General features: G+C 39.1%; 1 protein-coding gene across 1 annotated transcript in view; it reads left to right on the plus strand.

The window, feature by feature from the left end:
• The first annotated feature begins 6995 nt into the window (after window positions 1–6995).
• The window catches only part of dlat (dihydrolipoamide S-acetyltransferase (E2 component of pyruvate dehydrogenase complex)), a 46341-nt gene continuing 30859 nt past the window's right edge, over window positions 6996–22477 (plus strand). The window contains exons 1-2 of the mRNA XM_028810236.2: window positions 6996–7421; window positions 9061–9162. Coding sequence (XP_028666069.1) covers window positions 7164–7421; window positions 9061–9162 — 360 coding nt within the window. The 5' untranslated portion in view covers window positions 6996–7163. The remainder of the gene's footprint in view (window positions 7422–9060; window positions 9163–22477) is intronic.

Genomic DNA, 22477 nt, shown 5'->3' on the forward strand with positions numbered 1-22477 from the left:
GACGGGACCGTGCTCCTTTTATTCCTTTACCCCTGATTGATATCCCTTTCGAATGAGTCGGTATTGACCTCTTAGGTCCCCTTGAGCCCTCGCTCAGCCACTTCTAAATTAATCACACGGGAACTCGTAGGGATTTTTGCTTGTGTGGGGATTCCCAAAGAGGTCTTAACTGACCAAGGAACTCCCTTCACTTCGGAGACGTTCAGGGAGGTGGCTAAGTTACTGCATATTAAACATCTTAAGATGTCAGTTTATCACCCACAAACTGATGGGTTGGTTGAACGTTTTAATCAGACATTTAAACAGATGTTGCGCAAGGTAGTTAGTGAGGATGGGAGATACTGGGATCAGTTACTGCCCCTCATTCTATTTGCCTATCGGGAAGTCCCTCAAACCTCCACGGGCTTTTCTCCTTTTGTGCTCTTTTATAGCAGATAGCCCCGTGGTCTTTTGGACATACTAAAGGAAGGTTGGGAGGAGGAGGTCCTCCCATCCTCTAATATTTTGGAATATATCGCGCAATTACACGATTGATTGAAAAAAATTTGACCTGTTCTAAAGGATCATCTTGAAAAAGCTAAAGCAGCGCAGGCGCGATATTAAAATCGCAACACAACCCTCCGGGAGTTTCTCCTGGGTGATCGTGTTATGGTGCTCATCCCTACTTCCCATTCTAAATTGTTGGCTCATTGGCAAAGGCCTTATAAATTTAAGGAACGAAAAGGGCTTGTCGACTATTTAGTTAAACAACCTAATCATCGACAGAGCGAGCTGGTTTATCATATTAACTTGCTGAAACCATGGAAGGATAGAGAGGCTCCACCTACCTCCGGACAGCCTCGCTCCCTTTTTGTTGAACATCATCCCCTTAATTTCGGTTCTAATTTATCCTGGAGACAGAGACAGGAGCTGGAATCAGCTATCCTGTCTGTGCCAGAAGTAGTGAGTGAACAACCTGGTCGCACTTTGCTGATTGAACATGACATTATTACTGACCCGGGAGTGATTGTCAGAGAATGCCCTTATAGACTTCCCGAGGCAAACAAAACTGAAGTTGAGTTAGAGATCAGACGAATGCTGGACCTGGACGTTATTGAAGAAAGCTTTAGTCCATGGTCTAGTCCAATCGTTTTGGTCCCCAAACCTGATGGATCGTGGAGGTTTTGTAACGACTTCCGTCGTCTCAATCAGGTTTTAAATTTGATGTATACCCGATGCCTCGGGTAGAAGATCTCCTCGAGAGATTGGGCAGTGCTCAGTTTCCAACTACTCTTGATATGACGAAAGGGTACTGGCAAATTCCCTTAACGTCCTCCGCCAAAGAAAAAAAACACCTTTAGTAACCCTAGTGGACACTGGCAGTACAAGGTCCTTCCTTTTGGATTGCACGGGGCTCCTGCAACATTTCAATGTCTGGTGGATACACTGTTATGTCCCCACAATTCATATAGTGTCGCCCATTTGGATGATGTTATCATCTATTCCAGCACGTGAAAGGATCATGTACAGCAGGATCTTGCCGTTCTCCATACGCTAATTCAAGCCAGGCTTCGGATCAACCCAAAGTAATGTTTCTTTGGTTTGCATGAGGCCAAGTATTTGGGCTATCTGGTGGGTGGTGGGACGGTTCGGCCACAGTGTTCTAAAATTGATGCCATTGTTAGATGGCCCCGTCCGATTTCAAAGAGGCAAGTGCAAGCTTTCTTGGGCTTAGCAAGTTACTACCGTCGCTTTGTTCCTCGTTTTTCCGAGAGGGCTTCGCCTCTCACTGATTTGACAAAGAATACAGCTCCTCTTAAAGTGGTATGGTCTGAAGTTGCTGAAGCGGCATTTTGTGACTTGAAATCAGCCCTTACTTCGGCACCTGTTTTGAAATCTCCTAACTTTACTTTTCCTTTTATCCTCCAGACCGATGCATCGGACACAGGTTTGGGTGCCATGTTGAGCCAATGCATCGATGGTGCCGAACACCCCGTGATGTACCTTAGCCGGAATCTGTTGGACCGGGAGACCAGGTATGCGGCAGTGGAAAGGGAGGCTTTGGCTATTAAGTGGGTTATGACTCAGCTTCGTTACTATCTATTAGGTTGGGAGTTTACTCTTGTGATGGACCATGCTGCCTTACAGTGGATGGCCCTGAATTGGGAGTCTAATCCTCGTGTCACTAGGTGGTTTCTGGAGTTACAACCTTACAGATTCACAGTCACCTATCGTCGAGGTTCTCTCCAGGCCAACGCCGATGCTCTCTCCCGTTTCTTTGACCTCTCGGTGCAGGCCGCCCGACCCGATGGGTCTGGGCTGAGGGGGGGGGGGGGGGGGGGGGTCATGTCACACACGAGCGCTTAGGAGACTGTCAACAAGCCCAGAGGTGAGTGAAGTTATAACAGATGAAGAGTTGTTTGATGATATTGATGCCTCTCTGGCTCTAAATTTCCAGAACCAAAAAAGACAAATAATCACTCACCAACAACAGTTCACATTCCAGAAAATGGTTATTCATCCACTACTTTATCTTCCCCGTCACTTCCGGCTTTTCTTGATGACGTCACTTCTGGTCCCCCATTGATGACATCACTTCCGGCTTCCGATGATGATGCCACTTCCGGTCCTCCATTGATGACGTCACTTCCCTTTTGATCATTAACAGCAGCCATGTTCTTGTATAAAAGCAACCCTCAATCCTTTGTATTTTGTCAACTGTTTGAATTTATTTCGACATTTTGACCAGTTTGCTATCCACCACAGCAATATACAGGGCCAATCCCCAACTCTTTATAGTTGTTTTGTGACTTTTTATCACAACATAAACAAATTCATTCTCTGAAGGCACCTTTATAGTGTAGCGTGTGTGCTGAGTGCCACAATGAATGAATTCTCTGTTCTTTACATGGCTCTTTAAGATGATTTGCTATCCTTAAAAGAACTGCTTGTCTTTTGCCACCCTAGTTGGAAAAAGCACCTGCAACTGTGCAAAGTTGCCATTTATATAGGCTCTCCTGCTATAGATGATTTAATGCTAGCTCATTCTTTTGGTGATTCATCCCTGGCTGATGTTACTTGTCCAGCATCATTGCAATAGCAATGTGTGTGCAGCTGACCACTCCGATTACATTTGGAAAACTAGACTTTGCAGCAAATTGCACTTTGATGTTTGTCAGTTCAACCACAGTGTAAGTAAATCTTATATATCTGGATGACAAGCAAATAATACCATCCTATACAGCTGGCATGGCGTGACTCAGTGATGATTGTGAAATACCGATTGGTCAGCAAGTTCACATTGAAAAGCTCCTGTGGCTAAAAACTCAAGGGTGGACAAAACTTACAAAGCAACAGGTACAGCACAATTCCTCAAAGTCTGCCTTTGTAAAGCTGGTGCCAGTTCAGCACACAGCTCCAAGAGGATAGCTCTTGGAAATCAAAATCGACTTAGAAACCAGTCATCTATAATTATCTATAAATATGCACTCTCTTCTTATTCTTTCATTTGCTAATTTGCTAAACACTAAACATATACTAACACTAAAGAAACTATGGTATTTGGAATAGTTTGGCCATTCCATGCACCATTATATTGTTACAGAATAATTACAGTCAAGTGAATTAAATTCAGTTCAATGCAATTAATTTCGATATGATTGATAAATCTTGTGCCATGTATGCAAATCTAAAAAAGAAAGGACACCACACAGAAACAGTAGCACTTCTTTGACACCTTCCGTTTGTTAAACCGAGCAGAAACATGTGAAAATGTGCATAGGTTTAAGGCAAGTGTAGCTTTTATACATCTCAAAGTGTGTGAGGAAACAGACACACACAACATATTTGTGCATATGCACCATTTATACATGAGGCCCACGGAAAGCTTGTTGGGCAAAATAGTCTATTTTCATCAAAATTGTTCTAATGTCCTTAGTATTTTATTAATTTTCTAGCATAGTCAACTCAAGCACTGAGCCTCATGTACCTTATAACTCTTTTAGTAGTCAGAATGGAGAAGAGTTCTGGGAATTTCATTATTCACCTCTTACCCTTGCTATCACTGCTGTGCATGCACCTCCATCTGCACTCAACATGCCACCTAAGTAGTAGAACTCCCTACTCTCTCCAAAAAAAGTTCATTGCTGATATCTAAATTTGCACTTGCTACATCATCATGCTGCCCTCTATTTGCATACTTTCTAAAAAAAAATGTCCTCAAGTGTTTGCCAGCAGACTGTTCACCACTATGTAATGTAATTTATATACCCACTAACTACAAATTGTACATTTGGCACTTTTACCACATAAACTGTATGGATGGGCACCCACCTCTTCATGCTTACTTTCCCTTCACCTTCAACCATCAACTTGGCCTTTCCTGCACTTATCTTGATGACTTTTACTTCCAAATTACCTTTATATATCGGTATCTTCTCCTTCAATTCCACTTCACTTTATGCCATCAAAATAAGATCATTGGTATATAACAGCAATATTTCACAACCTTCTCTGGTTACCACCTCCATCACTATCATGAAATACAACAGACTCAAAACAGATCCCTGGTTCATCCCTCATCATAACCCTCACAACATTCCCTATTCCCATCTGCAGTACTTTGATGACCTGCTCTTTAAAAAATATACTGCACTGTTATTCTGTTGTTTCACAATGACTGTCATTATCCCATTTGTTCTCCTTATTCAACAACTTCTCCATAGAAGCAGGCAACTAAAACCCTTAGTATATCTCTCAAAGATTTGCTAATGATGAAAGTGATAAATGCTGGACCTCCTCCTGTCACCTAAGCAAGCGCAATAGTTATTTTTCGGTATAGGCATAATGGTGGACAATTTGAAGCATCTGGGAAGTTGGAACAATAGTCAGGGAGAGGGATAAGTTGAAATTTTCCATAAATGTACCAACTAATTGGTATTTATAGAAAAATACGGGATTGATACCTTTTTTTGAGACTACATCGTCCTCTGTTTCTTTTAGAAACTAATTTACAGACCAGTATGAAATATGTAGTGAAGTGTGCTATGGCGATCGTTAAGGGCTAACTTCAGGATATGCTAAATTCAGTGAGGAACAAATAAAATCTATCAGCCTCAAATAAAGATTTTAATTTCTTGTATATGGTGAACTTGTGCTTGTCATATTTTTTTCCCTTTTTTTCACTACCTGCCTTGACTTGCCAATAAAAAAAAAGAATCACCTGTATTCAATTAAATTAATTATCTTGCCGACTATGCCAAATTTCTGTAGCAAAGGTTAGGCATTTAATTAAAAATGCTTGCACCTTTAAACAAGTTACATATTTTTTATTTAAAACTAACACATATAAAAGTACAATTTTAACAATAACTCTTCAAGGCATAAAGTTAGAATAAAGTGCAGGTGAAGTTATGATGTCTGAAAGAAAACCATGTGCTCAAAAACACACCACATTAATATAATCAGTGCAATTATTTGAAAATATTAACTTATGAAATACAATTAATACACACAAAGCATAACTGTGAATCAACAACATACATGGCATGTCCACCAGGGGGCATTGAAACACCCCAAACACAACTTCACAGACACAAGTCCTGGTTTAAGTTTAATAGCAACAATACCTTTCACAAAGGCATCAAAAGTGACATAAACCAAGCACTATTCTTTCTTTCTTTCTTTCTTTCTTTCTTTCTTTCTTTCTTTCTTTCTTTCTTTCTTCACAACAGAGTCAACCTCGCCCAGATGAGGTTGAGCAGTGTCTTTTATTGTGAACCCAGGAGTACTTCCAGCATTAGGTCATAGCCTGTAGTACTTCTGGGTCAATTGGAAGTCCCATAAAGTTGGAATCGTGTCCTGGCTACTCCCCCAGTGGCTGCCACAAAATCCAACAGTGCTGCTCCATGGAACTACAGGTCCCAGCATGCTCTACAAGCATTCGTTTGGAAATCCTAACCCAGATAGGCTGCCACCTAGTGTATTGGGGGAAAATATTTGGCAATGCTTATCTCCTCCAGTCCTCCCATTGCACTGACCTCCCAGCCAGGTAAAGATCATTATTCAATCCAGGCCAGGATATCAGTCCATGTATGCCATCTATTACAATGGAAAATTAGGAATAAATGAACAGAGTAAAACAGTGACAAGCACCACTTCATCATATAGAAAAAATTAAAATCCTTATCTGAGGCCAATGGATTTTATTTGTTCCTCGCTGAAGAAAACATGCTCATTGAAGTTAGCCCTTAATGATCTCCACAGCCGACCTCGCTACCGACCTTTAATAATAGTGCATTTTACACTGACCTGTAAATTAGTCTCTTAATGTGACAGAGTCTGACCTACTCACAAAAAAACAAATATAATGAACTCTTGTTTTTACTTTAAATATACTATTTATACATCCTATACATTAACCCTCTATGAGGCACAATGGTGCACAGTGGTCCAATTTAGAGCCTTCTCTTACCATGACAGCTTATTTTTTAGATATAGTAGGAAAACAAATTTCCTAGATTTGTTTTAAATAATCATACATTTACATTTTAGGAGCTGTTTAACAGTTACATAAACTGAAAACACTTGCAACTCTGAAAGGGAGCAAGCATATTGGGAAGATGAATAAACTGAGATGTGTTTCGTTTGCAGAATTCCTAAAAGGAGCACACTTTTTCAGATAATAAAAGGTTAAGTAATTTTAAAATAATTTGGAAAATCAAGTGAAATGAAAATAGGTTGGAAGTACTTACTGAAAGCGAATGATTTCTTCATTAGAAATACCAGTTAAAAAGTGGCATTCAGAGAGAAAAATGTTCTAGTTGTAAACTAAAAATAGCATTTTATATAACATTTTAAACAACTTGCATTTTGAAATAAACTTTTTTCAGTCGCCTGTAGTAAGATGTCTAACTTTACTTGTTGGACCTATCTAGGTAACATATGGATATCTATGGTAGGAGGTGGTGCGTGTCGCTACCCGATCTGCGGTGCCGTGCGAACGAGGCCGGGAAAATTTGCAGCAGTATTGCCGTAAAGTGACATGTGCAGGGACGGGTAGGTCATTGGAAAACTGAATGCAAACTGTGGTTACCCGGGGCTGTGGTAACAAGACCAGAATAAAGAAGACCCTGTCACTTTGGACTGCAGCGAGGAGTTAATATCAGTTTTAAAACAAAAGAAAAATGCTCCGCTGTGTATTGCAGCTAAGAAATGCTACCCGCGGTCTTCCTCGGTCTACTCATGGTTGCAGTTCGTTCTCCGTCCGGACTTCGGGTAGCAGCCAGCCTCGGTTATACCATAACGGCCCAGTCCATAAAATGAAGTTCATGTCTGTCAGTCTTGATAGGAGGAATAACACTGTCGGTCAAGGGTGGAATAGGAATGAGGGCTGCCCAGGAGCGCCTGGACGAAGGTGGTATAGTTTACCGCCGCATCAGAAGGTGAGAGCGTTCATCTACTTTGTGCTTGTAAAACATACTGACAGAGGTAAACATAATAGTAACATACATAATAAGGGTTATTTCTGCTTAATAATTGCAGTTAGCGTTTGAGTAAACCGCAGTTGCTGCATGCCTGTTCTAATCGGAAGGTCTGTGTTTGTCGCTTGGAAAGGTAGAACAGAACGAAACTTGCCAAAGGCAACTGTCATTCAGCTGCTAGCTGTTTAACCTTGGCAGGTTTGTTCGCAACCCTTAATTTGAACATTGTATATAACGCTACAGAAATATTAGGAACGCTTAGGTTGCAGGGTACAGTTTCTCCATTTAGAATTGCCGAATGTTTTTGAGGTCTCCGCACTTTACACTCCAAGCTGTAATTTTAACTGTTAGTATTTGTCAGAATGGCATTCGCGCACTAAATAAATATTGCTTTTCTGTATTATCATATGTACATGATGTAATAAAATCTTTCCTGCAGTATGCACTGATAGATCTTGTTGCACACTGTTAGATTTTAGAGTAATCGGCAATTATTTTGAAGTGCTTTTTTGCTAGTTTATTCAGGGCAACAGCTAAGCATCATGTTAAAGTCTTTTGACTTTTCAGATTTAGTTACGGAGTATTTTGAATTATCAGTCCATCCATTCTTAATTCAAATCACGTTTGTAGAGGGCCAGAGTGTATTCCATCAACATTGAAGTTATCTGAAATGTAGTGTATATGTTACCTGTAAACTGTAATAGTTGATCTGTTTACCACTGAAGTGAAAAATGCTTGTAAAGACCACATTTTTTAAATACATTTGAAACTTAATTTTCTGAATTGGTTAAAATATATTTCAAGTTTTCCGTTACTGTGCTTGACTGAAAGAAATAAAATTGCCTGTCATTATTTTGCAGGCAGATTAGCTTAGTGGTTAAGGCTCTGGACTTCAAACCTCCTGTTTCATGTGACCATGAACACATCACTTCACCTGCCTTTTCTCTAACTGGAAAAAGAAAAGAAATTTGACCAGTTGTATCTCAGATGTTGTAAGATGCCTTGGATAAATGCATCAGCCAAATAAGTAAATTTAAATGTTTATCAACACAAACAAATTCTCTGTTGATATAAAGGCTGATATTAAGAATGTCAGATCTTTTTTCACCTTTAATAAAATCTTTTAAACACAGATACTGAAGTGAGAAAAAGCAAAATGATCAATTTTTAGGAAAAAAATTAAATAAAACATTCGGTGTCTACCTGAAAAACAGATATTCTTTAGGGATATTTGGAATCACAATGGTTGAAGGTAAAGTGCTTTTGTACATGATTGTACATGATTTGGAATGTAGTTAAATGAGAACCAAAGGCATGGGGAGTTTTTATTTGCTTTTTTAATTACTGACTTGTTTTTTTTAACTTTAATACTGTTGTTGACAACAATGGAAAATGCATGCTTGTGTGTAGTTGGTCATATATTCTATGGGCACTGTGTTTAAGTAGTTGTGATAGTTCATACACATTGATTAAAAAAAAGCAAAAAACCAGAATTGATCCATGCACTTTTAATGACTTTTGTAGGTTGTTTTCTCAGACGTTTTTCCTAAACAGAAAATCAGTTCCTTAAGAATTGTTCAGAATATGTTTTTCCTTACAGGTAACATTGCCATCACTTTCTCCAACCATGCAACTGGGGACCATTGCTCGATGGGAGAAGAAAGAAGGAGACAAAATAAATGAGGGAGACCTTTTAGCAGAGGTAATTTTATTACTACTAATTTTATGTCAGTCAATTTAGCAGTGTGCTATTTTTCTTAACTGTTATGTGTATCTTATTTATACAATGCAACTTTTTCAAATGTACTGGAACGTTAGTTTGCTAGAAAAGGGGTTTGCATTCCAAAATGCACCACAATAAGTCAGTGGTGATTTTATAGGAAATCCCTTTGATTAAAATATAGATTTTTGCTGAAAGAGAGAACCATTTAAATTTAAATGACAATTTGTGGCTGTGATGCCCTGGCTGCCTGCAGCCTTGACACATCCTGTTTCCCGGGACATTGATGGTCATGAACCACAATGGACTTGGATAGTGAAAATACAAACAACAAGTTGCTGGTGCAAAAAGTACTTTAGAAAGTTTCTGTCTCAATTCTATTACCATCTCCTTTCCCCTCCTCAATCCGACTCGCCATTGCAACCAAGTTTATTTTCCTCTACAGTCTTCTTCTCCTCAGACATTCTTCTTCGTTGGTATGCAGTCTTGACAAACAATAACAAACGATACTGCCCCCAGAAGTTCATGTAGTGCATTGCAGTTACAAAAACCAATGTGGTTCTTTGTGACTGGAGCCTCTATTGAAGGTTCTGTTTATGATGTGTTGACGAATTTTTGCAGTCGACGTTGTCGATTACGTTGACTAGTTGTTGCAGATCTACTCTTATCTTGATTTCAGACTCCTTTTATCCTTTTGAGGGTGGATGCTTTCCATAATGACCCACGGAATGTGAATGGCTGTGCTCACTGCACTCACTCGTGAGTGAGCAATCAGCCAATTTCCCCATCTGGTAAATAATTAAGGCTTGACGCAACAAAAAGGTTTTGGAAGTTTCCCATATAATTGAAAGTTGGCTGCAGATAGAAAAGTTTGAAATGGTCTTTACAGACAAGAGTCCAAAACATAAGTGAACAGGTTAGGAAACATGGTGGATATATAGTTGATAAAAAACAGGAGGAGGAAGGATCTTGGGACCAGAACTGGAAATGAGATCATGGGGCTGCGACTTCTTGGGATGTGGAAATTACTTTCATTAAGTGGTGGGCTCTTCTGCTGGTCTGCAAGTGACGTCTTCTGGGGCAAAACTGGAAGTGATGTCATGGGAGACAGGCGGAATTTCCCGCATTTGGTCTGCAGGGAGATACTGTAAGAAAAAGGATTAGTGCACTCTGCCAATCCCTGGTCTGACCGGGGATTACCTTCTTTTGAGCCCTTTAGCTGCCTCCCATGTGCACATGTGTGACACCCATTAAACCGTAGTGTGAGCACGGCTTTTTGCTGGCACGCATCTGCAACAACAAAGCCTGAAGTATACCGTTTTTATAAAAACCTTGTACTGCCATGGACCCTTGATGTACTTCACCACAGTGGCAAATGACTATTGAAATGATATTTTTTCTTCTTGGGCATTGCAGCATGTACAGTGGAACCTCGGTTCACGACCATAATTCGTTCCAAAACTCTGGTCGTAACCCGATTTGGTCGTGAACCGAAATAATTTCCCCCATAGGATTGTATGTAAATACAATTAATCAGTTCCAGACCATACGAACTATATGTGAATATATATTTTTTAAAGATTTTTAAGCTCAAAAATAGTTAATTATATCACAGAATGTACATCGTAATAGTAAACTAAATGTAAAAACACTGAATAACACTGAGAAAACCTTGAACAACAGAGAAAACTAACACTGCAAGATTTTGCGCTATAGCGCTACGAACCACTCGCTAAAAACACTTTTTTTAATGAGTTTTTAAGCACAGGGAAAAAAATGAACATTTAAAAAAATCCGTAATTTAATAAACCACCAAGAAAAGTAACATTGCAACAATGCATGCTACGAACCGATCGCTGTAAACAGAAGTGAAGTGGAGGTTAAAATCCAATAGAAAAAAAGTCTTCATTAAATACAACGAGGTTAAAACAATGCTGGAATCTCTCTTTAAAAACAAGCCCTTATGCTGCCATCTCTCTCTCTCTGTCTCTCTTGCGCGTGTGTGTGTCTGTGTGTGTCTCTCTTGCTCGCTGCACAGGGAATGCACAGGGAGAGACTTAACATGTGCAGAAATCATCGGCGCGCACAAACCAAATGGGAAACTGGCTTGTTCGTATACCGAGTGTGTGGTCGTGAACAGATGCAAAGGTTTGGCGAACTTTTTGGTCGTAAACCGATTTGTACGTGTACAAAGACGTTCGTGAACCAAGGTTCCACTGTATTACTGTTTTCTGCAAAATGGTTTTGAGAACAGTGCAAAATATCCATAATCCTAAGTTTGGTCACAAAGAGCCTTTCTTTCTCAGCAAATTCTATAGTTGCAGGAGTATATATATGCATCACATGTCTGATTTTATTTTGTTTTTACTTTATTTTTGTTTAATATGCAATATAATTCAAGGTCATTTTAGCAAGTCTAAAATTAAAGCTTGGATAATGATTCAGAATTATGCTATATGTTTTAAATGGTTTAAATCCCATTTGTGCAGCATCTAGTTTAACTTTAAACAGTTTACTAGAAAGGTTTACCTGAACTACAAGGGCTAGTCCTATGTTAATGTGTGCCTCTCCATTAGTCTATTTATGCCTCAGCTGTACTGTGGAGCAGTGAGGTCATACAATGCCTTATTTTGTTTTAGGAAGATAGTGACTCTTACAAAGCAGAGAAAGGTATTCTTTATACTGTATATAATCACTTAGAGGGCATTGTGAACAAATTTGTAGCAGTAAGTACACATGAACACATTTCCTTTTTATTTGTTACTATATGACCATGTGCTACTCTGTATCAAACAAGTGAGTGTATATAGACCAAAGCTGTTTCACCTCCCACATTTTGTCAAGAGATATTGTACATGATATACTTAAAATGCAAGTTTACCAATAATATTGACTACAACTGTATATAAATTGAGGCACTGTGAGTCTATACATGTTTCACAAATAAAACATCTAAATGTGCTACATGTTGCAACTTACATTAAATATCCTACAGGAATAGCATAATGGACTAAACTCAACTGAGTCTCATTTTTGCCTTATAAAGTTGTAGCTAAAAAGTAATACAGGGACCTGAATGTGCATTGCTACCACTGAAAAGGCTCTTTAACACTAGAATCCCTGAAGCCTACGAAAAAGGCATAATCCCGGGACATCTTAAATTCTTTCGCACCTCCTCATCAGCTTTTTTGCCTTGCAAATGTGTCGATCAGCACAGGCAGCAGGCAGCCTGCTTGCTCATCCCGCCACCAACGCAGGTGAAGTCAACTCAGACGCCAAAGGTTACCTGGCAGTGAGGCATTTGGACTTGTATAGTGTAAATAATATATTGTTATTTGGGATACACACATTTCATGTGTGTTCTGTGTCTACAATGATCTGGGTAAATGTAGGATGACTGGAAATGCAAGACAAGAAATGTTGAACACATAACTAAAACAGGAAATTTTCCATCTTACTGCAGTAATGACAAAATTGAACGATTTCTTTTTCTTTGGTTATATTCTTCAATAAAAGCGCACTTGTTTGTTATACCTTTTGTGAAAGTGTTTATTTGATATTTGGACTTCAGTCTTCACACATCATGCACTTCATGCCGGCATTTTGTCATTATTACAGTAAGATGAAAAATTTTCTGTTTTAGTTATCTAAAACAGAAGACTGATAATTTTTCCAACATTTCTTACCTCGCGTTTCCTGTCATCCTACATTTACCCAGATCATTGTAGACACGGAACACACATGAAATGTGTGTATTCCAAATAATAATATATTATTCAACCTACACAATTTCAAACACCTCACTTCCAGATAAAGAGACTTCAGCAACTGAGTTGTAGGGGTGGGCGGTATGACCAAAATTCTATATCACGGTATTTTTCTAAATTATCCCGGTTTCACGGTATTCAATGGTATTTTTTTCCCCATGCATGAGTGGATGTTAACCACATTTTCCACTGCAATTACTGGCTAAGAATAACCTATTCCACTGTCAAGAGTATTGTACATTGTACAAAAAAAAACATTTTAATGTGCACACAAGTATTAATACAGTTTTGCATTGCCCCATAAAGTGATAGTTTTCAAGGGGGTGGCACTAATGGAGAAGGTATCACATTGCATGACAGATGCAGTCAAAATATAGAACCTTTTTATTGAACAAATTTTGCAAAAACAAACTAATTTTGACAACATATTTTCAACCATACAAAGAGGCATTTGGACTTAGTAAAATATCCAGAAGTGCTTGTCAAAAATTGTTTTGCACCGAATATGTCTTAGAAAAGGAATAAATAGTAAATATTTTTTGTAAACCAACTACACTTTCTGTTAATGTTAACAATCTCTTTCCACTGACACGTTAAAGTGACTTTTTAAACAACTTTATCATCATTAAACTGCATAATATTTAAACTAATAAATAATAACAATAAAATAAATAATAGTATTATTACTGATAGTTGCACTATTACTTCAAGACTAGGTGCATTACACAGTATTCACCAAATTAAAATAAAATAAAACAAGTGCAACTTGGTGATGACATCTTTACCAACTGAACCATCATTTAGGCAAACTGCATTAATATGGACCTTGCTTCAAGCTAAGCTATACTGGGGAAAAAAAACAAACTATATGTCGAGATCAAAGTCAACATTTCCACTTTATTCTCGCCGTTTATGTCGAGATTAAAGTCGACATTTCCACTTTATTCTCGCCGTTTATGTTGAGATTAAAGTCGACATTTCCACTTTATTCTCATAGTTTACTTCATAATTAAAGTAGAATGTCGTAAACTAAACTTGTTCCTAAAATCAATGTTTAATCAATTACTTAATTTACCCCGTCATAAATTAATGCAGCACATTAAATGCTTTGTGTTACGTTCCCCGACCCAGTGGTTAATCACTACGCTTCTTAAACTGACTTCCTCCGCACTAAGAGAAGACAGCGATCACCATACAGAATACATTCACTTCATGATATTCCTGCTTTCTGAAAATTTAGAATGCTAAGATAAATACTTGATATCATTTTCATGATGAAATGCATTAAAGCAGGTATTACACATGCACGGTAGTGAGGCGGTAGTGCTGCTCCCTCGCAGTAAGGGGTCCCCAGGTGTATGTTCAGTGTAGAGAACTTTATGGCAGGTATGACGAGGCTCCAAAAAACTGGATGTATGAATAGCTATCGCACAGGTTTAACTTAAATATTGTGTAAATGTTGGGTTTGTGATCTGCTGGTCGGAGACACGAACACAGAATTCAATGCATGTTCTTCTGAGCGGGCTATCTTTATTGCATGCATGCTGTCTCTATCTGACGTACCAAAACCCCCAGTTCCTATCCTTCCTTTTTCTTTCACCACATAACCAATAACCACACAATAAACGTCTTTGTGAAATTAAAACTAGTTATAAACTTAGCCCACGGAGTGTTCAGAACTTTAAAAATATCTTCGTTATACATGTTTAATTATGCCATCCATTCAGAGTTGCGCCCATCTCTGAACGAGTCGCCAGCACATCGCAGGATGAATACAAGCAAAACATACACTAGCAGGGTCAATATAGCACAACAAAACCCCACATCCTACATGACTTTGAAAGGAAACTGAATCACGCCGAGTAAACCCACCAGAAAAACATGCAAAAGCAAGGCAGGCACGCCGCCGTGCCCCCATGTGATTAATGCATGCTTTAGTGCATTTCACCATGAAAATTATATTAAGTATTTATCTTAGCATTCTAAATGTTCAGAGAGCAGGAAGATCATGAAGTGAATGTATTCTGTGCGGCGATTGCTGCCGGCGCCTCCTCTTAGTGCAAGAAGAAGTCAGTTTAAGAATCACTTAACACAAAGCATTTAATGTGCTATATAACTTATGACGGGGTTTGAGAAAATCTAGTAAATTAAATATTCATTTTACGATGAAGTTTAGTTTACGATGTTCTACTTTAATGACAAATTACGAGAATAAAGTCAACATGTCGACTTTATTCTCGTCATAAGCGTCAAGATTAAAGTGGAAATGTCGAGAATAAAGTCAACATGTCGTCACACTATTACACAGTACCCAGGTACATTACACTGTATTGAAAATAAATAAAACAAGTACAACTTGGCTTGCAGTATTATCCAGTAGTATAGAAACGGTATTTACACATCTGACCTTTTAAAACTAAAGTATCTCCAGGCGACAGACGTGACTCCTTTTTTTCGGCAAAAGTTCTTCTGTTCATCATGTTCAGCTTTATCGTCGGCTTCAGTTTCGGAATGTTCTCTGTCCATTTTCACCACGCAATACCTATGCTACCGCTACCTATTTGGTGGTGTAGCAGTGAAAAAGAGCCCTAGTGCAACAAATCTGTGTTTAGCGGTGTAGCAGTGAAAAAGGTCCCACTTGAACAGTTTCCCGCTGCGCCACGTTCCGAACATCGTTTAGGCAATTTAAGCCGGTGTTGCGGTATAAGAAAAATCCATATCATAAAAAAAATAAAAAACGGTTTTCGATATGAACCGGTATACCGCCCAGCACTACTGAGTTGACTTCAACTGTCTCCTAGGGGGAGATGAGTGAGCAGGCTGCCTGCTTCCAGTGCTGATCGACACATTTGCAATACAAAGACGCTGATGAGGAGGTGTGATGGAATTTAAGGTGGCCCAGGATTACGACTTTCTTCGTAGACTTCGGGGATTCTATTGTTAAATTGTAATTTTTAAATTAGTTATAAAAATTGCCATATTTTCCTTTTATTATTTTCTGTTATCATTTATATGAAAGGAAGCATTTTTCTTTTCCTTACTATGATGGATGCTTAACAGCACTAATATAATTCAGCACTAAGTCGGAGAGCTTGGGTTCAAACGTAAACTGAAATTACTTTGGGAAAACACTGATATTTTTAGGTTGCCAGGGAAATGTTTAAAAATCTGTTCTTAGTATGATCATAGATGCAAGAACTATGTAGTGAGTGGAGAAGCAAAATTAGTGCTACAATGTATTGTGATGGGCTGTGTGCTAGAAACAGAAGGCTTTCTGTTTTACTAATGACAATACAAGCTAGCCATTCTTACATTTCCAAAAGGATGAGTAAAGTGATATGCAAAAACAGATTTGTAAAATAACATAGTATTATATAGCATGTCTGGAGTAAGGGTTGCAATAAAACATGCAACCCTTCTTTCTCATACTTTTCAATGTCACTTTTTGTCTTTGAATAAGTCTTAATACTTAATAATAATTCAAATAGTGACATTCAATGTGTCAGTCCTGGTGCATAACATAACCCACACTTCGATATATTTTCTAAATTTACCTCTGGATGAGTCATTGTGGCATGTATTTTTGTTTGTCATAGGGTTGTCAACTAGTTAGTGAGAATGGAAAGTTTCATATTTAAAATATTATTTTAATATTTTATATATACAGTACAATCCCTCTTAACTGGCCTCGCCTTAACTGGCCGATGGATTAACCGGCCTGTTAAAATAAAAAAACATTTTTTTTAATCCTGAGTTCTTGTTTATATTATATGTGTGCACTTCTTTCTTTCCTGGAAGGTGATAGGGCTCCTACGCTCAGTGATTTCCGTTTACATATTCCTTTATGAATTTTCCATGGTGCCGCCTTCTTTCTACCAGGCGGCTCCCCTGCTTCTCCCATCGTGCTTCGCATCAGGGGAGTCGCCCTACCTGCAGGTGCAGCTGCCTTCCACACTGGTCCGGTAGTCCTCCAATCCCTGGCTACATTGGGCTCCATCCGGACCAAGACTTGGGTTCTTTCCCCTGCGGCCAGGGCGCTCACGCTGGGGCTAAACCAGCCCAAAGCCTCCACGACTGCTGCTGCCTTTCGATGGCCAGTTGTCTTCAATACCGGTCACTCCAGCTCCATGATCTCTCAGCTGGAGTGACAGCTTTCTTCAGCCCCACCGAGTGTCGGCCAAACACTCATCAGCAGGGGTTCACCTCCCAGCTTGCCTGCCTTTGCTCCATCTCACGCTCTCTCACTCTCCTGCACTGGCTTTTCTCTATCTGCTTCCTTCTCCATTAACCTCCCGTTCTTTCCTGTTCTCCCCCTAGCCGCCTCGCGCTTCTATTTATCACGGGAACGTGGATCAGATGTGGCAATTAGCAGTTCCCAGGAACAATTACGGATGCGGACGACTCCTCACCTGTGCACTTAAGCTAGGACTGCCCGCATCACGAATTCCCCGGGAACCGATCAGCCACACATACTCACAAAGCCGCGAGTGCGGCGATTATTTATTTAAAAACTGGCCTTTTTGACTTGAGTTGTGGACCCGCTACACCACACTGTCCAGTCATTGTACAAGAAAAAAACCCGTGTGCGAAATCGTGGATGAAGCCTTGTGGATATGGTTTCTTCAGGAATGTCAAAGAGGTACAGTACATACCTTAGAAATATTTTTCTACATGAAAATAGGTATGCGTCGGATTAACCTGCCAAAACGGCAACCGGTCATGGGTCCAGTCCCAAGGTGGCCTGTTAAGAGGGATTGTATTGTATTTAAAAGACTGCCTTTAATTTCTTCAGGATGCATAAATATGCACTGCTGTGAAGTGCATGTACTGTAGACCATTAATGTGCTATTTTCATAATAAATAATTTAAAATTCAATTTTTTTGTTATGTGCCATGTTATTTCAACACAGGGTATTTTGCTTTCTGGTTAACAAAAAGAAACATTAGTCAATATAAAATTTTTGATAGATAACAGTTAAAATTAAGCAACAATGTAAATTAAAATCCTTCTGTATAGAAAAAGTAATTGCATCAGTAAGCATCTTTCTAAAGTAAGGACTATGGGTGGTCCACCAGTAGAGTTTCTCAAAATCGAGGCATGATCTTGTTACCTATCAACTTTTTCAGACAAATTAAATATAGTCAGTATTAAGTTCTTTCACAGATGAGTTTGAATTCAAGTTATTATTCATCGCAGTAGATGCAAACTTGTATTGCAAAATGCAATGCAAAACACACAATTTTTTCACTGATGGAGTCCTAAACATGTAAATTTCTGAAGATTTAAATCTTTTTTTGCTGTTAATCTCATTGAGTCTCATTCGTGAAGCATTAATTTTGTGAGTAAACAAATTTATGTGCTTTTATTGCTACAAATGGATTTTACACCTGCTGTTTGTACTGCATATTCGAATTACAAATGCAGCCAAGTAGCACCTGTCATTAATGTAAATCACAATTTTATTTCTCATTGTGCTGTATTACATTCACTTTACTATGCAGGTGTCTTTCAAACATAAATTTAAAACATTTCACAAATATTACAAATAAAACACCTTTCACAGAAATAGCTGACACTAGTTTTAAGTTTAAGAGTACAGTGGAACCTCGGGTCATGACCGTAATTTGTTCCAAAACTCTGGTTGCAACCCGATTTGGTCATGACATGAAGCAATTTCCCCCCCCCATAGGATTGTATATAAATACAATTAAATCCGTTCCGGACCGTACGAGCTGAATGTAAATATATATTTTTTTTAAAGATTTTTAAACACAAAAATTGTTAATTATACCATAGAATGCACAGTGTAATAATAAACTAAATGTAAAAACATTGAATAACACTGAGAAAACTAACATTGCAAGTGTTCACGCTAATAGCTATACGAACCGATTGCTGTAAACACTTTTTTTTAAATGAGTTTTAAGCACAGGGGATAAAATGAACATTTTAAAAATCTGTAATTTATGCAAAAGCTAACCATAAACAAACAAGAAAACTAACTTTGCTTGAGTCGAGTTCTGGCATGAATGAAGTGAGGAGGAACTGGGTGGAGAGGAGATTACAGTTTTGAGGTAAAGTCCCTCTGCGCGACGCATGTTTGACCGAGAACAATTTACTGTACAAGTACAGGGAGAGACTGAACACGTGCATACAGTGGGGCATAAAAGTATTTAGTCAGCCACCAATTGTGCAAATTCTCCCACTTAAAAAGATGAGAGAGGCCTGTAATTTTCATCATAGGTATACCTCAACTATGAGAGACAAAATGAGAAAAAAAAATCCAGAAAATCACATTGTCTGATTTTTGAAGAATTTATTTGCAAATTATGGTGGAAAAAAAGTATTTGGTCAATAACAAAACTTCATCTCAATACTCTGTTATATACCCTTTGTTGGCAATGACAGAGGTCAAATGTTTTCTGTAAGTCATCACAAGGTTTTCACACACTGTTGCTGGTATTTTGGCCCATTCCTCCATGCAGATCTCCTCTAAAGCAGTGATGTTTTGGGGCTGTCACTGGGCAACACGGACTTTCAACTCCCTCCAAAGATTTTCTATGGGGTTGAGATCTGGAGACTGGCTAGGCCACTCCAGGACCTTGAAATGCTTCTTACGAAGCCACTCCTTCATTACCCGGGCAGTGTGTTTGGGATCATTGTCATGCTGAAAGACCCAGCCACGTTTCATCTTCAGTGCCCTTGCTGATGGAAGGAGGTTTTCACTCAAAATCTGACGATACATGGCCCCATTCATTCTTTCCTTTACACGGATCAGTCGTCCTGGTCCCTTTGCAGAAAAACAGCCCCAAAGCATGATGTTTCCACCCCCATGCTTTACAGTAGGTACGGTGTTCTTTGGATGCAACTCAGCATTCTTTCTCCTCCAAACACGACGAGTAGAGTTTTTACCAAAAAGTTCTATTTTGGTTTCATCTGACCATATGACTTTCTCCCAGTCCTCTTCTGGATCATCCAAATGCTCTCTAGCAAACTTCAGACGGGCCTGCACATGTATTGGCTTAAGCAGGGGGACACGTCTGGCACTGCAGGATTTGAGTCCCTGGCAGCGTAGTGTGTTACTGATGGTAGCCTTTGTTACTTTGGTCCCAGCTCTCTGCAGGTCATTCACTAGGTTCCCCCATGTGGTTCTGGGATTTTTGCTCACCGTTCTTGTGATCATTTTGACCCCACGGGGTGAGATCTTGCGTGGAGCCCCAGATCGAGGGAAATTATCAGTGGTCTTGTATGTCTTCCATTTTCTAATAATTGCTCCCACAGTTGATTTCTTCACACCAAGCTGCTTACCTATTGCAGATTCAGTCTTCCCAGCCTGGTGCAGGTCTACAATTTTGTTTCTGGTGTCCTTTGACAGCTCTTTGGTCTTGGCAATAGTGGAGTTTGGAGTGTGACTGTTTGAGGTTGTGGACAGGTATCTTTTATATTGATAACGAGTTCAAACAGGTGCCGTTAATACAGGTAACGAGTGGAGGACAGAGGAGCCTCTTACAGAAAAAGGTACAGGTCTGTGAGAGCCAGAAATCTTGCTTGTTTGTAGGTGACCAAATACTTATTTTCCACCATAATTTGCAAATAAATTCTTTAAAATCAGACAATGTGATTTTCTGGATTTTTTTTCTCATTTTGTCTCTCATAGTTGAGGTATACCTATGATGAAAATTACAGGCCTCTCTCATCTTTTTAAGTGGGTGAACTTGCACAATTGGTGGCTGACTAAATACTTTTTTGCCCCACTGTAAATCACCGGCACGTACGAACCGGAAGGGAAACGAAATAGAGCACAAAGAGTTCACAGCGAATGCACAGGGAGAGACTGAACACGTGCGGAAATCATCGGCGTGTACGAACCGGAAGGGAAACTGGCTTGTTCGTATACCGAGTGTTTGGTCATGAACAGATGCAAAAGTTTGGCAAACCTTTTGGTCGTAACCCGATTTGTACGTGTTCAGAGACATTCGTGACCCGAGGTTCCACTGTACTTTATCAGTAAAGGTAAATACATGTTGGTGTTCCCAGGTGAAACAGTCCATATGTTGCTTGTAACACAGATGTTTACATGTGTGAAAACATATGTCACATTATTATTCTGTTTGTCCATCTAGCAAAATGTCTTGTTTCCATTTTATTTGGCTACTAAGTGTTAATATGCTGAGGTTTTTACAAATAAACCTCATTGAACTGTAGGAAATAAGAGGAAAAAGCCGTTAGAGCACAAGTCCTATGGTTTTAAACACAACATTTCAAAAACTCTCAGTTTTCTTTTACAACAACTAAAATGTTGAAGAATGCATTGCTTTGTGCACCCCCAGCTTACTGACATGCCCATAGGAAGAGTTAGCAGCCTGGCTATACGTAACACCCTCATTGCTTAAAATGGTTAAAGCAGCATGTGCTCACTGACATCGACAACTGTTATAAATGATGATAAACATTTCTTATTGTACCAACTATGTTGTGTCCAGAATCTGAGAGACTGCTGGCACTTATTTCTTAGTCTGAACACCCATATGGCACAAGTTGGTGACTCAGCCTCACTAAGGATCACTTTTTCTCTACTTTCTTTGCTCACTGCTTGACTATAAACTGCTACTTCCTTGCTTATGTTGTAAAAGGTGCAACTGCCAGTGAGACAGCACTTACTGTATTAATAAGTTTTAACCATTTGTTTCATTAGAGCACACTATGTGGGCAGGACCAGCAAGCATTGGTTTCAAAATTTGGTTTTACCCAGGGCTGTCAGAAGTCGCTTTGTTGTTGCACTTGATTTGATTTAGTTGTTCAAATTTGATTTATAGAATTGACCTGTAATTTAAGAAAGGGACTTTGCTGAAATATTTTGTTCATAAAGTACGCTATGGGGTAAAGGTAGGAGCAGGCAAGGTTTAGGAACAAACAGGTTTGTTTTTATTTCCCCCAATGGTTTTGAACCTCAAATCAGTTAGATTTAAAAATTTTTGTGAACAGTAGGCGTGTGCGATATACATCGTTTACGATTATATCTTAATTGCTGTTTTAATGATCTGCGAGATTAAATTATCGAGTATGTAACTCGCTTTGCAAAAAAAAAAAAACACAGAGTTCATTCACTAATGCAACAGTATAGACCACTGCGCGTGCGTAAAGCAAGTTGCATAGGCATGCACGTCCAGCAAGCCTCAAGTTACCGTCGCTCCCTGCCTCAAAATGAGTGAACAAACAGCGCAAGATGATAAAACAGCCTCGTCATCGGAGTTAATTGCCAGACGTGGTTCATTTTCACTCGCGTGGCAGTGGTTTGGTTTTGAAAAGACTGATGTTCCTCAAAAGACGGCAAACTGCAAAGTATGTGGTAAATTGGTTGCCGTTAAAGACCGCTCGACAACTAACTTGTTTCACCATTTACGAACTAACCACTGCACAGACCACGAAGAATACGAAAAGCTTAACGAGTCAACTGTCCAGCACAAGTCTAGTGCTATATATAAATAGTTCACGTATATTGCCCAAAATAAATTGAGATTTTAAGGTC

The sequence above is a fragment of the Erpetoichthys calabaricus genome, chromosome 9 (assembly GCF_900747795.2).
Source record: "Erpetoichthys calabaricus chromosome 9, fErpCal1.3, whole genome shotgun sequence".
Lineage (NCBI taxonomy): Eukaryota > Metazoa > Chordata > Cladistia > Polypteriformes > Polypteridae > Erpetoichthys > Erpetoichthys calabaricus.